Source organism: Excalfactoria chinensis, chromosome 15 (genome assembly GCF_039878825.1).
Source record: "Excalfactoria chinensis isolate bCotChi1 chromosome 15, bCotChi1.hap2, whole genome shotgun sequence".
In the NCBI taxonomy this organism is placed as follows: domain Eukaryota; kingdom Metazoa; phylum Chordata; class Aves; order Galliformes; family Phasianidae; genus Excalfactoria; species Excalfactoria chinensis.
The window spans coordinates 10216212-10233623 of record NC_092839.1 but is presented as its reverse complement, the minus strand read 5'-3'; the positions used below and the strand labels follow the sequence as shown (position 1 = coordinate 10233623).

General features: G+C 42.3%; 1 protein-coding gene across 1 annotated transcript; it reads left to right on the top strand.

The window, feature by feature from the left end:
- Positions 1 to 3428: 3428 nt before the first annotated feature.
- On the top strand, positions 3429 to 16850 carry EDN3 (endothelin 3). The gene is made up of 5 exons (XM_072350160.1): positions 3429 to 4004; positions 4369 to 4603; positions 13765 to 13929; positions 14483 to 14580; positions 15414 to 16850. The coding sequence occupies exons 1-4, from the start codon at positions 3953 to 3955 to the stop codon at positions 14550 to 14552; spliced, it is 522 nt and encodes a 173-aa protein (XP_072206261.1). The 5' UTR covers positions 3429 to 3952; the 3' UTR covers positions 14553 to 14580; positions 15414 to 16850.
- Positions 16851 to 17412: the final 562 nt, after the last annotated feature.

The window sequence follows — 17412 nt, the reverse complement described above, 5'->3', positions numbered from 1 at the left end:
ATTAAATATGTGTACCACTGCTCTATTGCTATGGAGGCTGAAAAAACAGCCGTTTAGTTCCTTCCTTACTCTGTTTTTACCTAAATATTGTAATATGGTCAGAGCAGAGATACTTGTCCTCTTCAGTGTTTACCAAGCATCTACTTCACTTCCAACAGCACGTGAGTATTAAAAATAATAAAAGCAGTGGGAAAAGAGAAATAGGTCACACAACTCTCCTCCTTTAAGCAAGTTACCCAACTGCAAACTATACAACATGATGAGTTGCCTTTTACTACACCTGGTTCAAAGGCCACTAAAAATGGGATTCTTTCCACTGACATCGAAAGGATCAGAATAGGACTGCATATAACAGGAGGGAGACAAGATTAACTTCAGCTTTCTGGCTACAGAACCCAAGTGAAAAGTAACTAAAATCATAAGAAGAAGATAATGTTTTCTTCAGAACCTACTGATTTCAGCTCATTTTTTTCTATCAGATACAATCTATTATATTGCTCACACTGTGAATGATGCAGAATATGCCTCTAAACACACTGTGCTTGCATAGTAAAAGGATCTTTCCTTTCATGAACAGAATATTGTGATTAAGAAGCAAGACAGTAGGAAAAGAGCTCCATATAGCATATAAGCAGAATAAATAGTTTGGTTGCTTTTACTTATTATCATATCTGTATTGATCAAGCTTTCCTCTTGGCCTGCTGTGAAGTTGTAAGAACAGACACCAGTGCCAAAATGCCTCCCCCACTGCCAACACTTTACTGTGTATTTTAAATACAGGCTTTATTTCTACTGTATCCTCTAAGGTTAGCTATTTAAGTGGTTTCTCTCAATAACCAAACTTACTTGAAAACATCTGGAACTTCTTTATAACTCATAACTGTTTTGTGTAGTCACCTGTGTTACAAAGGTTAAATGCTGTGGAATTACTGCTAGGGTCTCTGATTGCTTCACAATCACCGGAGTGTATTTATAAAGTGGGGATAACAAGGGACAGAGAAATACTAAACAAAACCAAGATTATGTTCCTAATTGAAAAGGCAGCCCGGGGTTTTCAAATGTAAAATCTGGAATCTGAGCTTACTTTCCCTACCGTCATCTGTTACAGCTGTTCCACATTCCAGGACTCCTTCAGCCTTGACCTCATCTCTAAGATACGTTCTCCTTTCAGCCAATTGTAAGTTCTTCTCAAATATACAATATTTACACCCAGCAACAGCACAGGTCTACTGATCGCCTTCCTTTAAGCTGCTTGGGTGGCCTAAGAATGGGGAAGTGTCCTAGCATAGAGGAATTCCCATTGTGTGTAGAGAGCATTTCTGGCTCCTACAGCACTGCTGTGCTGGCCATGCACAGGGGCAGGAAGGAATATGTTGGAAATGGGAAGATTAGGAAGTGTGAAGAGGATTTAGTCCATACATTTGCCTAGAGCTCTCAAGTTGGAAGTATCCATCCATCTGAAAGAGCTGGAAACTGAAACAGAAAATGGAATCTGGGGAAGTTAAATCTAAAGTAGAAGTTGTCAAATAGTATAGATCGGACCAATTTGCTTCCAGTCTCTTGGGAATCTGCCTCCACAGCTGCTTGAAAAACAAAGAAAACTATTTTTTTTTTCTCCAATAAATAGAAGCATATTCCTCAATAGATGTACAAAACCAGTCCCATTTCATGGGTAATATGTAGCACAATTTGATAATCAGTGTAACTGAGAATTGGGCCCACACCATCCAGAAGTGTCAACTCCTTTGATGAGAGGCTCTTTCTTCCCATGTAAGTCTTATCTTCTTTCGAAGCTTAAATACGGTCAACTTTGCCCTCCCTAATTTCTGAACCCTGAGAGCTGATTTCAGAATATATTTTATTACTTCTTTTGTTTGCACAGTGCTCGGTATCAGTGCTGATGTTGCCTCCCCTGGCTTTTTGGTGTTTAAAAACAAGCAGGGCGGTGTAGAAAAGGCCTCCAAAACATCATTAAAAAAATAGATGAGTATTTTTTGGAAGATGTGCCTGGATCAGTTCACCACACAGCACCTTTTCTGCCCTTTTTGCTAACCTGTAGCTATGATGCAGTTACACACTATCCATCTTAAACTTTATTCTGTTAAACAGTAACAGCACCATGAATTTCTATTTATAAATAAATAAAACATCAATAATTTCAAAATCGATCCTGTATAACAGTATTGGAGTACAACACCAAGAGCTGCCTGGCTTAAAGCAATTAGTTTTTCTACTTATGATGTAACGGAACTAACATAAGAAACAGGCTTTTTTCAGGGATGCTTTGTGACTGTATGCTCAAAACAGCAGCAGCCGATGCACTGAGAGCTCGGCTTTAATACACAAACAGCATCCAGCAAAACAACGTATCTAAAAGTGAAGGTCACTGCAATTAGGCATCCTTAGGGGAAGGTAAGCACTTTGCTAGAAGCCTGAACTTCAGTGCAATACTAACTCCAGGAGTTTGCATAGGATTGAATGTCCCCCCACTGTGTTTGTTACGAGGATATTAGAGACTTGCAGCGAAGATATCTAAAATTATCAGAACTAAACTCACTAAAGAACTTTCCCAGCTCTGTTCAGTGGTTGAACATCATCAATACTTTGGTGAGCTGCTTGCATTGCTTCTGATGTTTCAGTGCTACATTGCAGTCTTGTCCTTTCTAAGTCATGCTAACCAAGCCATTTCATTGTCCACAGAGAACCGCGGAGTCAGCAAAACTGGAAGAAAAAGGAACTTTCTAACTATTAATGTCTTTAACGAGCATCGTGCTTTTGTCACTAGTTGGGGATACGGTAAACCACAGTTCTCCCCTGAGACTCTCAAACTTTAGAAGCTGACAAAGGCTCAGTTTGACAGACTGACAGGACATGACATCTCAGTGATGTTTTTATAAGTGTTGTTGCTCAACAGCCCACAGCAGAAGCTGGGCTTGGGGGCAGGGCTGGAGTAAGAATGCGAGATGGCAGAAAACAGCATCAGGCCTTCAAATAATGTAAGCTGAGTGATCCTGCAGTGACTTTCCTACTCGTGAAGGAGATTCCAAGGAATGCACTGAATGGCACGATGCATGAAAGAAATGTTGATTGCAGCTCCTTCTGGTAGCATTGAAACACACTTGGATGTTTTGATTTAAAATGTTGACAATAATGTGCTAATCTTCCTCTGTGAGCTATCTACCACACATGCCCTCTGTAACAGGTTATTATACATTACTGTAATGACATGACAGACTCCCTTAGCTCTTAAACTTTGCCTAGCGTTGGGTGGTTTATATTCTGACACCAAACAGTGCCACATACAGCAGTCTTGTTCTAGGTACCTGTGCCAGGTACTCACGCAGTACTAAACCCTTCTGTCATTTCCTAAGTCGGTAGCTCAGATTTGAGTCTCCAGCTCTTGTTTCTATCACACAAGCCGTCTTCCCCAAACTACAGCCCTTTTAAAAGCGACGGACGAGGAGCCCCATTAGCAGTGCCAGGAGGGATGCGCCTCCCGCTGCCGGGGAAGGAGGTTGCGCCGCGCGTTGCTGCCGCCTGCGCCTCACCTGCACGGACGGGCCGGGGCCGGGGGCGGGCAGTGCCAGCAGCTCCCGCCCCGGGGCCGCAGCTGTCCGCTGGCGGGAGGCGGCTGCAGCTGGGAAACAGCAGCTCCGGTTTCTGATCGGATTTGGGGGTGGGGTGGGAGGTGTGTGTGAGAAAAGCCGAGCGATGGAGCTTCCCTTCTTTTGACAACGCTCTCCCCTTCAGGACTAAGTCTGCACTGGAAGTAAAAGAACTACGTGGGAGAACCTCCGATCGCACCTCCGCGTGGGAAGCGGCTGCGGAGCGGCGTGTGCCGCCAGCCCGAGGATATCGCTGCCTGCACGCCGCAGCCAGCCCGCCCGGAACGGCTCCGCCGCCTCTGCGCTTCACCGTTGGCTGGAGTAAACTAGCGTGCAATTTGGGTTTAATGGAGCTGGGCTTATTGTTCCTCTTTGGACTTACGATTACGTCGACTGCAGGTAACGTGAATTTCTTTCTTTCTTTGCCGTTTCCGCGCACACGTACAAAGAAAGGCTGCTTTGTTGGGTTTGGGGTTTTTTTTGCCCTTCTCCCAAAAGGCAGCAGCCCAGTCCGCCGCGCGGTATCTAACTGGGCACCAAAGGCATCACTCGGCCGTGCGTGAGTTAAGAACCCAGCGGCTCCAGCCGCGCTCCCCAGCCTGCGGGGCTGCACCGCACCGAGTAGCAACGTAACGGTGCTCGGAACAGCCCTGGAAGTTTTCGGGGAGCGCTGCGCTCGGGGTCCCGTAGCGGAAGGGGCTGCAGGGCTCGGGGGTTGCCGAGGGGTTGCTGAACGCCGCTCTCTTGCCTTCCCGCGGTGCAGGCTCCTCGCCGCCCCGGCCCCGCTCTCTGCCGGCGGGCGGAGATCCGCGCTCGGCGGCGCTGGGGCAGAAGCAACGGGAGGAGAGCGGAGCGGCGGCGGTGCCGGGCGGCGGCAGGGCCAAGGCGGACGGCGGGGTGCTGCGGCGCCGAGCACGGCGCTGCACTTGCTACACCTACAAAGACAAGGAGTGCGTCTACTACTGCCACCTCGACATCATCTGGATCAACACTCCAGAGTGAGTGAGGGCGGACGAGCCGCGAAATGGCGGGCCGGGCTGCGAAGGGCGCCGAGCCCCGCGCGGGTCGCCGGGAGGTGAAGGGGGCTGCGGGGCGGGCTCGGCAACGGGCGGGGGGCGCCCCCCGGGGAGGGCAGGGCCCGGCTGGAGGGCCGCCGGGGGGAGGCGGTGCCGCGCGTGATGCCGAGGTCAGGGCGGGACGAGGGGCGGCTGCCCAGCAGCGGGGAGCCGCCGCACCGCCGGGTGCCGCATCACGGCCCTGCCCCGCACCCGGCACCTGCGGGGCCCCGCGGGCTGACGCACGCCCGTCGGTGCCGGTCGCTCCGCACGGCGTGGGAGCGCCGCGTGTACGCTGAGGGAAAGCGGGCGTGGGGGGAAGGAGCTGCTGTTTTGTAGGAGAAACCTGTTTCTAATAAAGCACCGTTTGGGAAAGGAGCGGTAGCGTTTGTGCAAATGGGCTGGTTTTGGTAAAAAAGAAAAAGCATGGAGGAAAACGCTTCGACATTAAACTAAGTTTTGAAGTCCTCGGTGTACCGGGCTTACAGTGTTACAGAAAGTGCCTCGGACAGTTATGTTTACGGGAATGGGAAACGTGCTTTTAGTTCAACTCAATAATAAAAGCAGTGTTTGAAAACATGACGTTTCCCACAGGGCCTATTTCTGTCCTCTTTGAGAAAGAGCAGTGAGTTGACAGTTGTAGAAGCACACGTGATGGCAGAATGCACGCTGACTGCAGCTATTGCAAATTAACTGAGAAATCCTCTGTGCACACGTTGGTGTGTTGCTTTCCTTGTCTGTGAACCTCTGGGGTGAGTCCAGACCACTGAGCACACCAGTGCTGCTCTGACATGGCCTAAAGCTTTCATGCTGAGAACAGCGCCAGTCTGAAGGCAGAAATAGCCCTAAAGAAAGTCTGCTAAATCAGAAAAGAATAACTCAATTATGTGGGGCAGACAACAGTTAACGTCTCATAATGAAGATAATTAAAAGCTGGTAAATTGTTCTCACTGATAAGATTGGTTACTCGGAATTAGTTTGCAGTGTGTTTTTTTTTATCAAGTTACTAATTATGCTTATCTTGATTCATATCTTGATCTATAGCTACAGACATTTTAAGAGAGAAAGAATGAATTGTCTTCTTTTAAACAGTACCCACTGATGTAATACAGCTGCAGCTTAATGCTTAAGTCCACATAATGAGGAAAGCACTTCTTCAAAACATTGCAGCACATGTTGAGCTTGCACATGTTTCAGTGAAGGACGTTAATATTAATAAGCACGAAACACCGTATTTGCTCAGAATAACTAGTAGAAGTACTATAGGAAAGTCATGCTGTCATGAGGACACAGTATCACATATTGAAGTGGGACTTAATTCTGAGATAGTAATATAAGGAGAATTTGTGGCAATAGTCCAGCAACTATCAAAGGAGAATTAGCATAGATGAATATTTGTCAGGACTTCCTCACTCAAACCCCCAGATTTCTTATGGAGCCTAAATCAAAGCAAAAGATTAAGTTCTATTTCTTTGTGCTCCAAAGAGGAGTAACTGAATGTATTCTGTGGCCATGTTATAAAATCCACATTACATAATCTAACAGTTCTGTCTGCCAATTACCTACATTTCTGAATCAGTACAAGTGGATGGACACAGCGAGAGGAAGAACTGGATTTATTATCTTTGCATTTGCTTCTCTGATACTCAGACTGTGTTTTGTTGAAAGGAAGCCTGAATGAATAATGTTATTGAAAGCACTTTTATAGTCTTTCCCTATTTTTTGAGAATTATCTCCATCATTTGGTAAATATACACACTGTCCTGTATATTACTGGAAATAAAGGAACACAACTAAAGATTTCTTGTTCTGCAGAACAATTAAGCAAGTGCTTATTATCTTAATAGATCAGACTGAAAGTTCTGGCTACCCAAAGGCATGACGATAAAACAGTGGCTGCAAGCCAGGCAAAGTTGATCTCTCTGTTTAATGGCACACGTGGCTCACCATCAGAACCAAGAGCCAAAAGAAGTGAAGAAGTCCTGAATCCTATGATGAACTGAGTTTATTTTATGCATGAGGTTTGCCTTACATTTGAAGACTACCAAATTAGACTGCCCACGTGCATCACTTGTCCTAACGCAGCCCAAATGACAAAACATAGAAAGAAAAACCTTAGCAAGACAGTAACAGTTAGTTAAACAAAACTACAGAATCTCTGGCTGTACTCATTGCTGAAAAAAATCAATCAGGCATAAAGCAGAGAAAAGGAATTGATGTAAATGAGGAACGTTAACTGATTTTTTCTTTTAAGTTACAACTGAAAACTTAAATGAGGTGATAAATCTCTGACTGGACATGCTGGAAGACTTTTCTTTGATAAAATGCTGCACAAAACTTTACAGCCAAGCGAGAGTGCTGCAAATTGATTTACTGAAAACAGAAACAAGCTTCTTCTATCGCGGTTAGACTTTATATATGATGACCAGTTCAATCTGGTTTGATTATTAGTCCGATTATACAGTTATTATTCCTGAATATGTAAATCATGCATTGACTTCACGCTGTGAGTCAGCATGGCCTTAACCTCATGGATTCATGGCAGACAAACCCAACATACCCATCCTTTGCCATTATTACAAACAGAGCCCAAAGGGTTTCAAATTGAACTCCTTACACACTTCCGTTTTTGCACACTGACTTCACATCTCTGTTGATTGCCCTCAGCTTTCATGCATGTTCTTGGGTAGACAAGGCAGTTTGCCTTTATTAAAATGCATACTCTTTATTAGTGAGAGCAGTGCAAGTCATTTGCACAATTAGAATTCAGTGAGATAAATATTAAGCTTGAGGAAAAACACCTTCGTTGTTCAGTAACACAATATGACACAATCTTTTATTAAAAGTAAGATTCTTCTAGGCTAAGAAGTAGCTCAGCTTGCTTTTTATGTGCCTATTCTGTTTGAAAACAAGGGCCACGATACTCTCTTGAATGAAATAGATCCAGTGTTTCCATATCCTAAGTTAAATAAATCAATATGGCTTTGGTTTTTAGTGAATGTCTTCTTTCCAATCAAAACAATTCCCATTCCAGCAGCTGCCTCAAATTCACACTCTCCTGTTTTGTGTCCTGATCGTCTCTCCCAACCAATTGCTCTTAAACTGATTGTTTTTTGAGATCTCCTCATCCCACGCTGTTCAGCAATGTGCACCTTAAATGTCTTTCTGACACATGCACAGCTTGCACGCCCTCCACATCTAAATGTAGAGTACATCCTCTCAGTCATCCTGAAAACCTTATTTACAGCACTTGTGGTATTGATATCCTAACAGCATCCTCAGAAAGACCTGAAATTATTATTTGGCTCTGAAGACTAAATCCCACGTCGCAGTGGGACCCAGCCCTGCAGAGGATGGGGTCAGGGATGAGACACGCTGATAGCTGGTGCCTTGACATTTCACTACAGCTGCTCATGTTGGTCTAATTCTAAGAATAAACAAAGAACAGGCATTCTCCAGAGCCATGGAGCCACAGTCGTTTTCATCAGCATTAAGGTTTAAGGCTATTTGTTTTCCCCTAGGTTCTTGCTTGCTTTGTTCTTAAACCAGCAGTGGGTTTTAACTATACACGCTGTGAGGAATGGTAGAAGCACGCACCGGAGAGCGCTTCCTGTGGGACCTTCAGAAACTGGCATAAATACGCTGAATTTTGCTTTGAAAAATTGCCACTTTATTCATCTTATTTTTCAGCCATTCTTGACTTTGGGGATTTACCTCAGTCTGTTTGCTTTAGAGCTGCCCCCCTCACTGATGACATTCCCTGCCAGTCAGAGGAAGAAAAAGGAGTAACGGGAGCTCAGGCCTCACAACCAGAAAATAGTGCCCCACTTACGTATTTTTTTCAATAACAATCACAGCACTTGCCACTAAACTGGGAGCAGATTACAACTGGTGTGAGGTACCAAAGGATACGGGAACTGTTTTGAGAGAGGTATTTATGTTAAACAATAGTCTGAAGAAACGCGCTCCAAGTTTCATTCAGCTCAGATGTTTTTCTGATCACATTCGATAGAGGAAACACGTAACATCCTTCTGACAGCCCCAAGATAAGGAGTTCTAGAACCGGAATGAAAATTCATATTCTTAGGGCTTTTAATGAAAAACCATCTGCTTTGATTTGGCCATTCAATTATGATTTGATTATTCTCCAGATCTGCTTTGATGCAGGTCGTATTGCCGAGTTGTCTTTGGTTGTATAATTATAAGCATTTATATAGTTTCATGCAAGGAAGAGAAATCTGATTATATATAACCTTGTCATAATTAAACATGAGTCCTCTCCTGTGATTTAGAAGAGAAGAATGCATTCACTACGGTATTGATTCATCCAGTTTTGAATTAGAAGTTTATTTTATAAATAGGACTACGTGGCCACCAGCTCTTGTATTAGAAATAAGGTTTTACTGAAGCCCAGTTCTACTTCTCTGTCCCACTGCTGAACAGAAATCACATTTTCACTCATGCAAGGTCTCCTGTCTCAAGAAAAGTCCTGTGAAGACCCCCAACAAAACCTTCCCCAGAAAGCATCCTGGGAAAGAACTTTCCTATGACTGCCAACCAAACCCAAACCGCAGCAGATAGCAACGGATACAAGAGCTCTGCTTGTCACCTGCTGTGGCTTGACCAGGTGCTCAACAGCACTGTCCCAAGGAACGATGCCCTCCACATCACATTTCTCACTTTCTAGAAATACTGCACACCGTGCATGCAGCCCCTTTTCTTTTTTCAGTTACTACACTGCTTAATTGAATGTCTGAGGTGAACAGACAGGTATGCATTTTGCTAGCAAGATAGCAGGGTTTTACTCAAGCTTGCATTGTTGTAAGGCTGCTGGGATAGCATGCTAAAGGAAGATGCCCAGGGAAACAATCTGCCTTTGGTTCTCTCACAGTAGTCTGTTGGGTACCACAAAGTCCCAGCAGGAAGTAAATCAAAGAACTCATCTGATCAGTGAGAGTATATGGTGAAGTAGATAGGCAGTAAGCCAGGACTGCACATAAGTTAGCTATAACTAATTAACTAATTTGGGGTCCTTCCCAGAGTCTTCTCTGAGGAACATTCCTATTGCGTTTACACCTTAAATGATGATGATGAGGAGGAATAGATATTATGGGATGAAATCCTATTGTGAATTACTCACATTTCAACAAATGATGCCTCTTGTAAACAGTTGGAGCAAACTTTAGGAGCAGCCAATTGTCTCCTCATCTGCAGTCTTACTGCAGTAGCTTTATATGAAATTGAACATAGAAATGCCTGTTATTTCCCCCAACATCTCTCATTTTTGATACATTTTGGTTTGCTTCTATTATGTTAATTTTTGCTTTCTTTCCACGTGCCTTGTTCTCAGTGGTCTTACAGGGCTCTCATACATGTTAAGATTGTCTGAGAACGCTGGAGACAGTTGGGAGCCTTGCTGGCCTGGATACCTGCCAGAATATATATTGCTGAATACTGAAATCACAGCATCTAAGATGAATGCTGCAACCCCCTCATCCCTTTGTTTTGGCTGAAACTCTCAAGTGCCCTGGAGGTATCTACTGTGTTTAAGTGGCTGGGAAAGTAGAAAATAATAGCAGCTCATAGGTCAACTATAACATAGCATGAGAAACTCAGCCACATGTTATAAGAATTAAAATAAACTGTTTGGATTTGGCTGCCTGAATTCTGAACGTTCACCGTAGTATAAATGAGGGGCTGCTGGACATAAGCTAATTGTACTGTTCCCAATTAGACTTAAAGGTAGTGATCATTCAATGGGCAGTTCCTTCTGTGGAAACTTGCACCAATATCTATGGGTTTAGAATGGCCATTTCACTATCTCTCAGTACTTGTATTTTTGTTTTTAAACATGTTCACCTCTGTTAGATTAAAGGCAAAAGCTTGCTTCAAGAGTTAGCTGACTTTCAGTAGCAGAGCTTCTATGTTGTGTTTTGTGGGTGCAAGTACAGAAATGGTCTAGATTATTTAGCATCTGACTGTCTGATTTGCAGGTCCATATTGCACAGGCTGATCCAGAATTGCATGGATTTGCTTGGTCTCCTTGGACACACATAAAGGACACAGTAGCCTTTTGCTCTTTAATATGTGGAAACCCATTTTACTGCTTTAGGAGAATCTTGTTCTCCAAAAGAAAGAAGTGATGTGAACTGATTTGAAGGTCAGGCCGTACTTCTTGTGCAAATATTTTTTTCTTTAAATCTGTGGGTCTTAAATAGAAGTTTTCAGAGTAAATGGCTCTCAGCCCATGCTTTGGCCAGGGAGCTGGTCATAACCACAAGGAATACAGCACAAGGGAACTGCTTGCTCAGGATCCCCAGAAGCCCAGAAAGTGGCAAGTCAAGAAATGTGCCTCTGCCAGTTCAGCTGTTCCTCATCTTCTCTATGTGGAGACAAACTGCCCTGCGTATACTAAAGCCAGCAAGCTTTGACTAAAGAAAAGAGGTACCTCACCTGAAAGGAAAAAGCAAAGTGACTTCTTGGCTAAGCAAATGCTTGGTGGGCAATTAAATGCTGATAATGATTTCCATTGAGCCTACAGAAATTGTGATTCTGCATCTGTCAGTTTGAACTCAAGCATTGCAGCACCATATAATTTGCTGCACAAGCAGCCTTTTACTAATCACCTGTAACAATCTAAGATTAAGCAATGCTGCTAGGCAAATGCTTCTGATACCTGTTCAAATGAACCTCTCTGGTATCTCTTCTCACTTCTGAAGTACTGAGAAAGTGGCATGAACTAACTTGAAACAGTAACATTTTCAGCTGCTGGAATGATAGCCATGCACACACTAGCATTTGCTTAAATGATGTGATTTATGAGTTGCATCTGAGTACCTGACAGGCAAGAAAACACCACCTATACTGTGTAGCTCTTTCTGAATCCTGCTGAAAAGATTCTGGGTTGCTCTTGAAGTTCATCTGCTTTGGTTTTGAATTTTTGCCTTAGAAATTAAAAGCACAGACACAGTGGAGGAGTGATTACATTTCCATCTCTGATTAATAAATGAGCACATCAGCTCACATAAAAATGCTTGCTTGGGCATTCTAGTTATAATTCTTACACTTGAAAACATCACAGCATTTGCATTTATTTTTGGGCCACTGAGAATGAAGTGCTCTTGAATCCAGTTTCTTTGCTATGAAGTACACTTTCATAAGCATCGAGCTTGCAAGTTTCATAGAACAGAAGGTGCTTCATTAGAAAGATCAGAAGCGGTATCTAAAATATCAGCCTCCTCCTTTGCTTAAGGCTGTGATTCATGGTTCTTATCACTTGTAATTACACCACATTGCCCACCCCTGTCAGTTTGTTGGAATTGACTGGCTCTTAGGAAAGACAGCAGACATGCAGTGGGCCCGTAGTTCCCATACTGAGGTATTAACATGAAATTGAAGTTGATTATGACTTGCAAACTGCAGCAGCAAAGGACAAAAGCACATGTGCCCTTTTGCCTCTCCAGCTGGGAAGGCAAAACCTCTGACACAGGCCAAGCCACAGCTTAGTCCCACAGAGAGATGCGTTTAGATAATTAGAATAAGAAAAAAGGTATCATATGCTGGAAAAGTGGACTCAACGAGGAACCTCTTTAAGTAACAATAATAAAATACCACAGTATTTTATTTCTTGTTAATTCGGTGTGGAAAGACATCTGTAAGAGCGGTGAAAGGTTCTTTATCCCTTTGCAACCTGTTTGCCATGAAATAGGGGTTTCATGCTTGGTTGGACTGAGTAAAATTCCTCCTTTCATTCCAGCCTAAATCTGAGCAAGAAGTTGAATAACCAAATTTTCCCAGAGAGTTTCCATAGAACATTCCCCACCCTTAGAAATACAGGAACTTCTCCCTGTTCCTGCCTCTGAAAACCAGCCATAAAAAACCATTCATCTAAAATATGACTATATAACAATTGTCACAGAAGTTATCAGCCCTTACTCTGAACAGTATAGAACAGGCACACAACGTGACACTATGAAGTTATTAATTACCGTTACAAAGGGAGACTTAACACTAAGGACAACAGACAGCTTCTCAAATGACTGCACGAGACAAATGGGACAAAATCAACTCAGAGTAATCAACTCTTGGTCTTAGGACTCATTCGCATATTCTTGACCTTCTCCGATGTTGACCCATAATCATAGAATGAAGGAAATGCTGAAAACACACAACAGTTTCTGCACAGATGTTAAGCAGAGCAGCATCTGCTATGGAAGGACCTTCTAATGGTTGCTAGCATGCAGAAACACCGCTTCTGGTTTTGTATCTTTCTGTAATTTCTGTGATAAACCCATATATGATGGGCGTGCTCTGCTCCAGGCTGTGGAAGATGAGGTGCACTGTTACAAACTAGTACGTACTAGCAGCAGTGCAGAGGTTTGAATAAGTGATTTGCATTAACAGCACTGATGTTACATCAGAAATTATTGCAGAGATTACAAAAATAATGCTGCTAAACCTTCCAGCCCACCATGAGTGTGGGAAAATGGAAGACTTGCTGCTTCCCAATTAATAGCCTAATGATGTTTTTATGAAAGCAATGAAAGAGGTCCAAGTACATGAAGTCAGTGCTTCCAGACTGATTATTCAGACTTTGCCCTATAACCTTTCTCTAACCCTTCTATAACCACTCTTATTTCCTCTCCCCAACTCTTTTTTTCTCCTACCTCCACTCCTTTTTCTGCCCTTGGATCCCTGTGGATCTGTGGTTTGCATAGCCCAGCCCTCGAGCACGTTGAATCTTTGGTGAGTCTCCAGCAGTTGTGTGGTTTAAATCTGCTATTGATTGAGTATCTCACACCATTCAGGAGAATAGCTTTTGAGACATGAGCGTGGAGTAATGAAGTATGTCTCATCCTGATATCACTGGCCATAACCCACAAATGAACAAAGCATGCCAGGCCTCAGGGAAACACAGAGAATTAATTCTTACTATTTCTTGGTCTGCTGCTGTAAAGAACATGTATCTGCTTTCCTGTGGGAGATGACGTGAAGATTATCTAGCTTATTCTCTGGTTGTTTTTTTTTATATAGCTCTGTTTTCTAAAACAAAAAGCATCTTAATTGGCTCCTTAAATACACAGTATTTGTGGCTGTTCCAACAGGAGAACTGTGCCATATGGGCTCTCTAACTACAGAGGCAGCTTTAGAGGCAAAAGATCTACAGGCCAGAATCAAAGTACTTCCCAGCCCTCATTTCGGTGCTCTTGTTTGGATATTCATGACAAACACTGCATGCAGTTTTGCAGAAGAATGCAAGACAGAAGAAGGTGAGTGTCTGTTCCCTAATAACTGTCCACATTAGTTGATTATTTCATGCAAGTTAATTATGGCACATATCAAAAGAAGCTGATTAAGAAATGCATTGATTTTGATTCAGATTCTCATGTCTAGTAGCATAGGTTAACCCCGGGCAGCAGCCAAGCACCCAACTGTCACTCAGTTTCTTCTCCCTCATGTGGGATCAGAAAGAGCAAAAGGGAGAAAACTCAAACATAGTGATAAAGTTAATTTAACAGGTGAAGGAAGGAGGGGAAATAAACCAAAACCCAACAGGCAACGCAGAGGGTATCACCACCTCCTGCACAGACTGATGCCCGGCTACTTGCCAAGCCATGGCTACCATAAAAGCCAAAACCCTCCTTCCATCTCTAACTGGAGTCTTTATTGTTAAGCATTTTTAATATTGCATTCATTTAGAATAAAAACATGCCAAGTTTTATGTCATCTAAAGACAAGTGTGACACTGTCGCTTTATGAACAGGTGAGTAAAGGTAACCGGTGAGAACACTGGGGGAAATGTAACAGTTCTCTCTTCCTCAGAAACCATGGATCAGTGAAAACAACAGAGAAGGAGCGACGCAGGGAAGAGGAGCACGTGTTCGATCAGTAGCAGAGCTTGGAAGACTCTGAACAGTCAGGTACAGCTCAGAGCTCAGGTGGTTCTGTTTGCTCTTGAATAGAAAGATTTCTCCAGAATTTTGCTTGTATTTTTACAAGACTGAATTCTTTCATTTGAACATTATGGGCAGATTTGGCCCAGTAGATTTTTTTTTTATATATATAAATATATTTTAAACGGAATTGTTTATTACACACAAAATTACTCCAACCTTCCTCTTGCTGCTCCTTCAGAAACTGGATTCTCTGGCTTTAAGCCAGCTCACGTTTTGGAAATAGTCCCACTTTTTCTTTTTAAGGGCAAGAGCTGTTCCTGTCTATCATCTCTTTACTCAATTAGTACTGTAGCAACTTGAGCTACACGTGACAGTGCACTGCTCCACTAAAACTGACACAGCCAAGGTACAGCAACCAAACAAGCTGCAGAAAAGAGTTTGGAGGGGAAATAAATCTGCTTTAAGTTTCAGATAGGAAGAGGTTGCAGTGACCTCGTAGCAAGTTTCAGAAGATTCCAGATCCAGATCTGTGCTTACTACCCTTAATACTGTTACTATTGCTACCTAAGAAATGAAAATAATGTCACAATAAGCAAATACTTCCAGTTCTGGGTGAAATGAAGCAGCCATTAGAAATAGAGAACTTTAAGAATAAATACAAACCACCTCATTACCCCCCAACATTACAACTGTGGAGGGAAGCACCTAGAATTTCTCTGTTACAGTTACGTAACCAGAGCTGGTTAGATGTCTGGACAGGATTTTCTGTGTGTATAATCAAAGAGATGAAGCAGAATTCTGTCAGGTTGTGGGGAGTTCAGACTAATCCAGCAGGTTTTGTTTGTTTGATTGTCTAGCTTTCATGTTCGCTTGCTGAAGCTCAGAAGCAAGAACTTAAGCTACAACTCTCCCTTGAGATGGACAAAATTGATGCTTCAGTCTGATGCCAGTGGAGAACTTCAGCAGCGTGCAACACTTTCATTTCAATGCCATTCTGAGGGCAGGTGAACCTGTATGAAGAAGCTCTCTCCATGCTCCCCTCCTGAGAACCTCAATAAAGGATAATTATCACCCAACCTGGCAGGGAATGTATCATCACTGAAGAAAAATTCTAAGGTGGATCCAAACTTCAGCAACAGTTTCAGGAAACGTTTTTCTACCTGGTTTAAAAAGTCCGATAGAAACGTGCTGTTTCAGTTACTGCTTGCTACATGTCTGAAGAATCCATCCAGTATTCTGTGGGCAACAGTAATTGGACGAGGTGATGAGTTAGAAGTTGCCTATATGTGAGTGCTCAATAAGAATAAACAGATGCAAAATGTTTCCCTTGTTAATGTATGCAAGCCTGAATCGTCATATTGTAACTCTGTGGCAGATGTTTAAATAACAGTATCTATGCAGAATAAATATGAACATCTAATATAAACATTACTATAAACTATAGCAAGTTAAGAGTATACATTGAGTATTCAATAGGTTACCGAATTTATGCACAAATTACGCCTGCACTACGAAGTTCCATTCAAAGACATTTACAGTGATTATCTGGGGATGTGCTGTAATTTACGAGCAGAACTCCAGTAATTAATCCCAAAGAATTTCCTAGAAATGAAAGGGCAGGACTGTGGAACTTCAAATGAAACCTCACACAAAAGAATTTACTGTACTGGACCACATGCTATTCCAAGCCCCTACATACACATTATCATCCACAGTACATACATTCATCTTTGCTAGTACTTTAAATCACATCTTTATCTCTTTGCTGAAACATCACTGAACAACTTGGAAACTTGGCAATAAGATCATATCCACCCCTGGACACTTCTCAATGTAAATGATTTCTTCAGAAATTATGGAATTCTTTTTTATTATTATTATTTTTTATTTTTCTAGGAGGATGCAAGAGTGAGTAAAGCTAAAAAAAAAAAAAAAACAACGCCTTTTGCAAATCTTATTCAGTAATATAATTTAAAAAGAGAGAGAAAACCCCTTGCTTGCGACATTATAGATGGGTTTTTTTGCTTGTTTGACTGAACTTCATGCAGACTTTCCCCAGGGCGCAGAAGTTAAACTGTAACCAGATGACATTAAATTATATTTTTATCAGAAGACAGATGGAGACTAAAACAAAAACTGCAAAATAAAAAGAACTTAATGGTAAAAAAAAGGGCTCTATGGACTTAAAACGGTGGTAACAGGCTTTGTTTGAACAAAGAAAGGGAGGTCTTTGCCAAAATATATGATATATTTTATATATATGTGGATATATTTCATAAATAAATTATTATAGTTATAAAAGTAAATATGCTTGTCAGTTCTTGCATTTGCATCGGTGTCTTATTTGCTGTACAAATGATAGAATAGAATCATAGAATTACCCAGGCTGGAAAAGACATCGAAGATCATCAAGTCCAACCACAGCCTAACCATAGCACCCAACTCTCTAGCAAGAGAATTTCTACAGTGTGATAAGCCATAGAAGGATTAATTGCAGCAGTTAGAAATACATGTATTTCCAGGTATAACATCAGCATGTTAGGTGTACAGAATGTACAGAACTATTCTGGGATGTTGTTTGGGGGATGCTGCTGTGTATTTTCCTAACATGTTCCAGTTCTTACTCCATTCCATGTACAGCTATTTACATTTAACTCTGTTCTAATTCTGTCAGTGTCAGTTCTCATTCTAGTTCTTATTAATAAAAGTGCAGTTTTCAGTTGTTACTAGCAATAGGAACGATAAAAGATCAGAAGGTCTGGAGAACAACGTAGGAAGGAGGCTTGGAAGAATTTCTTTTCTAAGCTTTTCTTAGAAAAGAGAAGGAAGGGGAGTGAGTGAAAACAGAATGTGCCA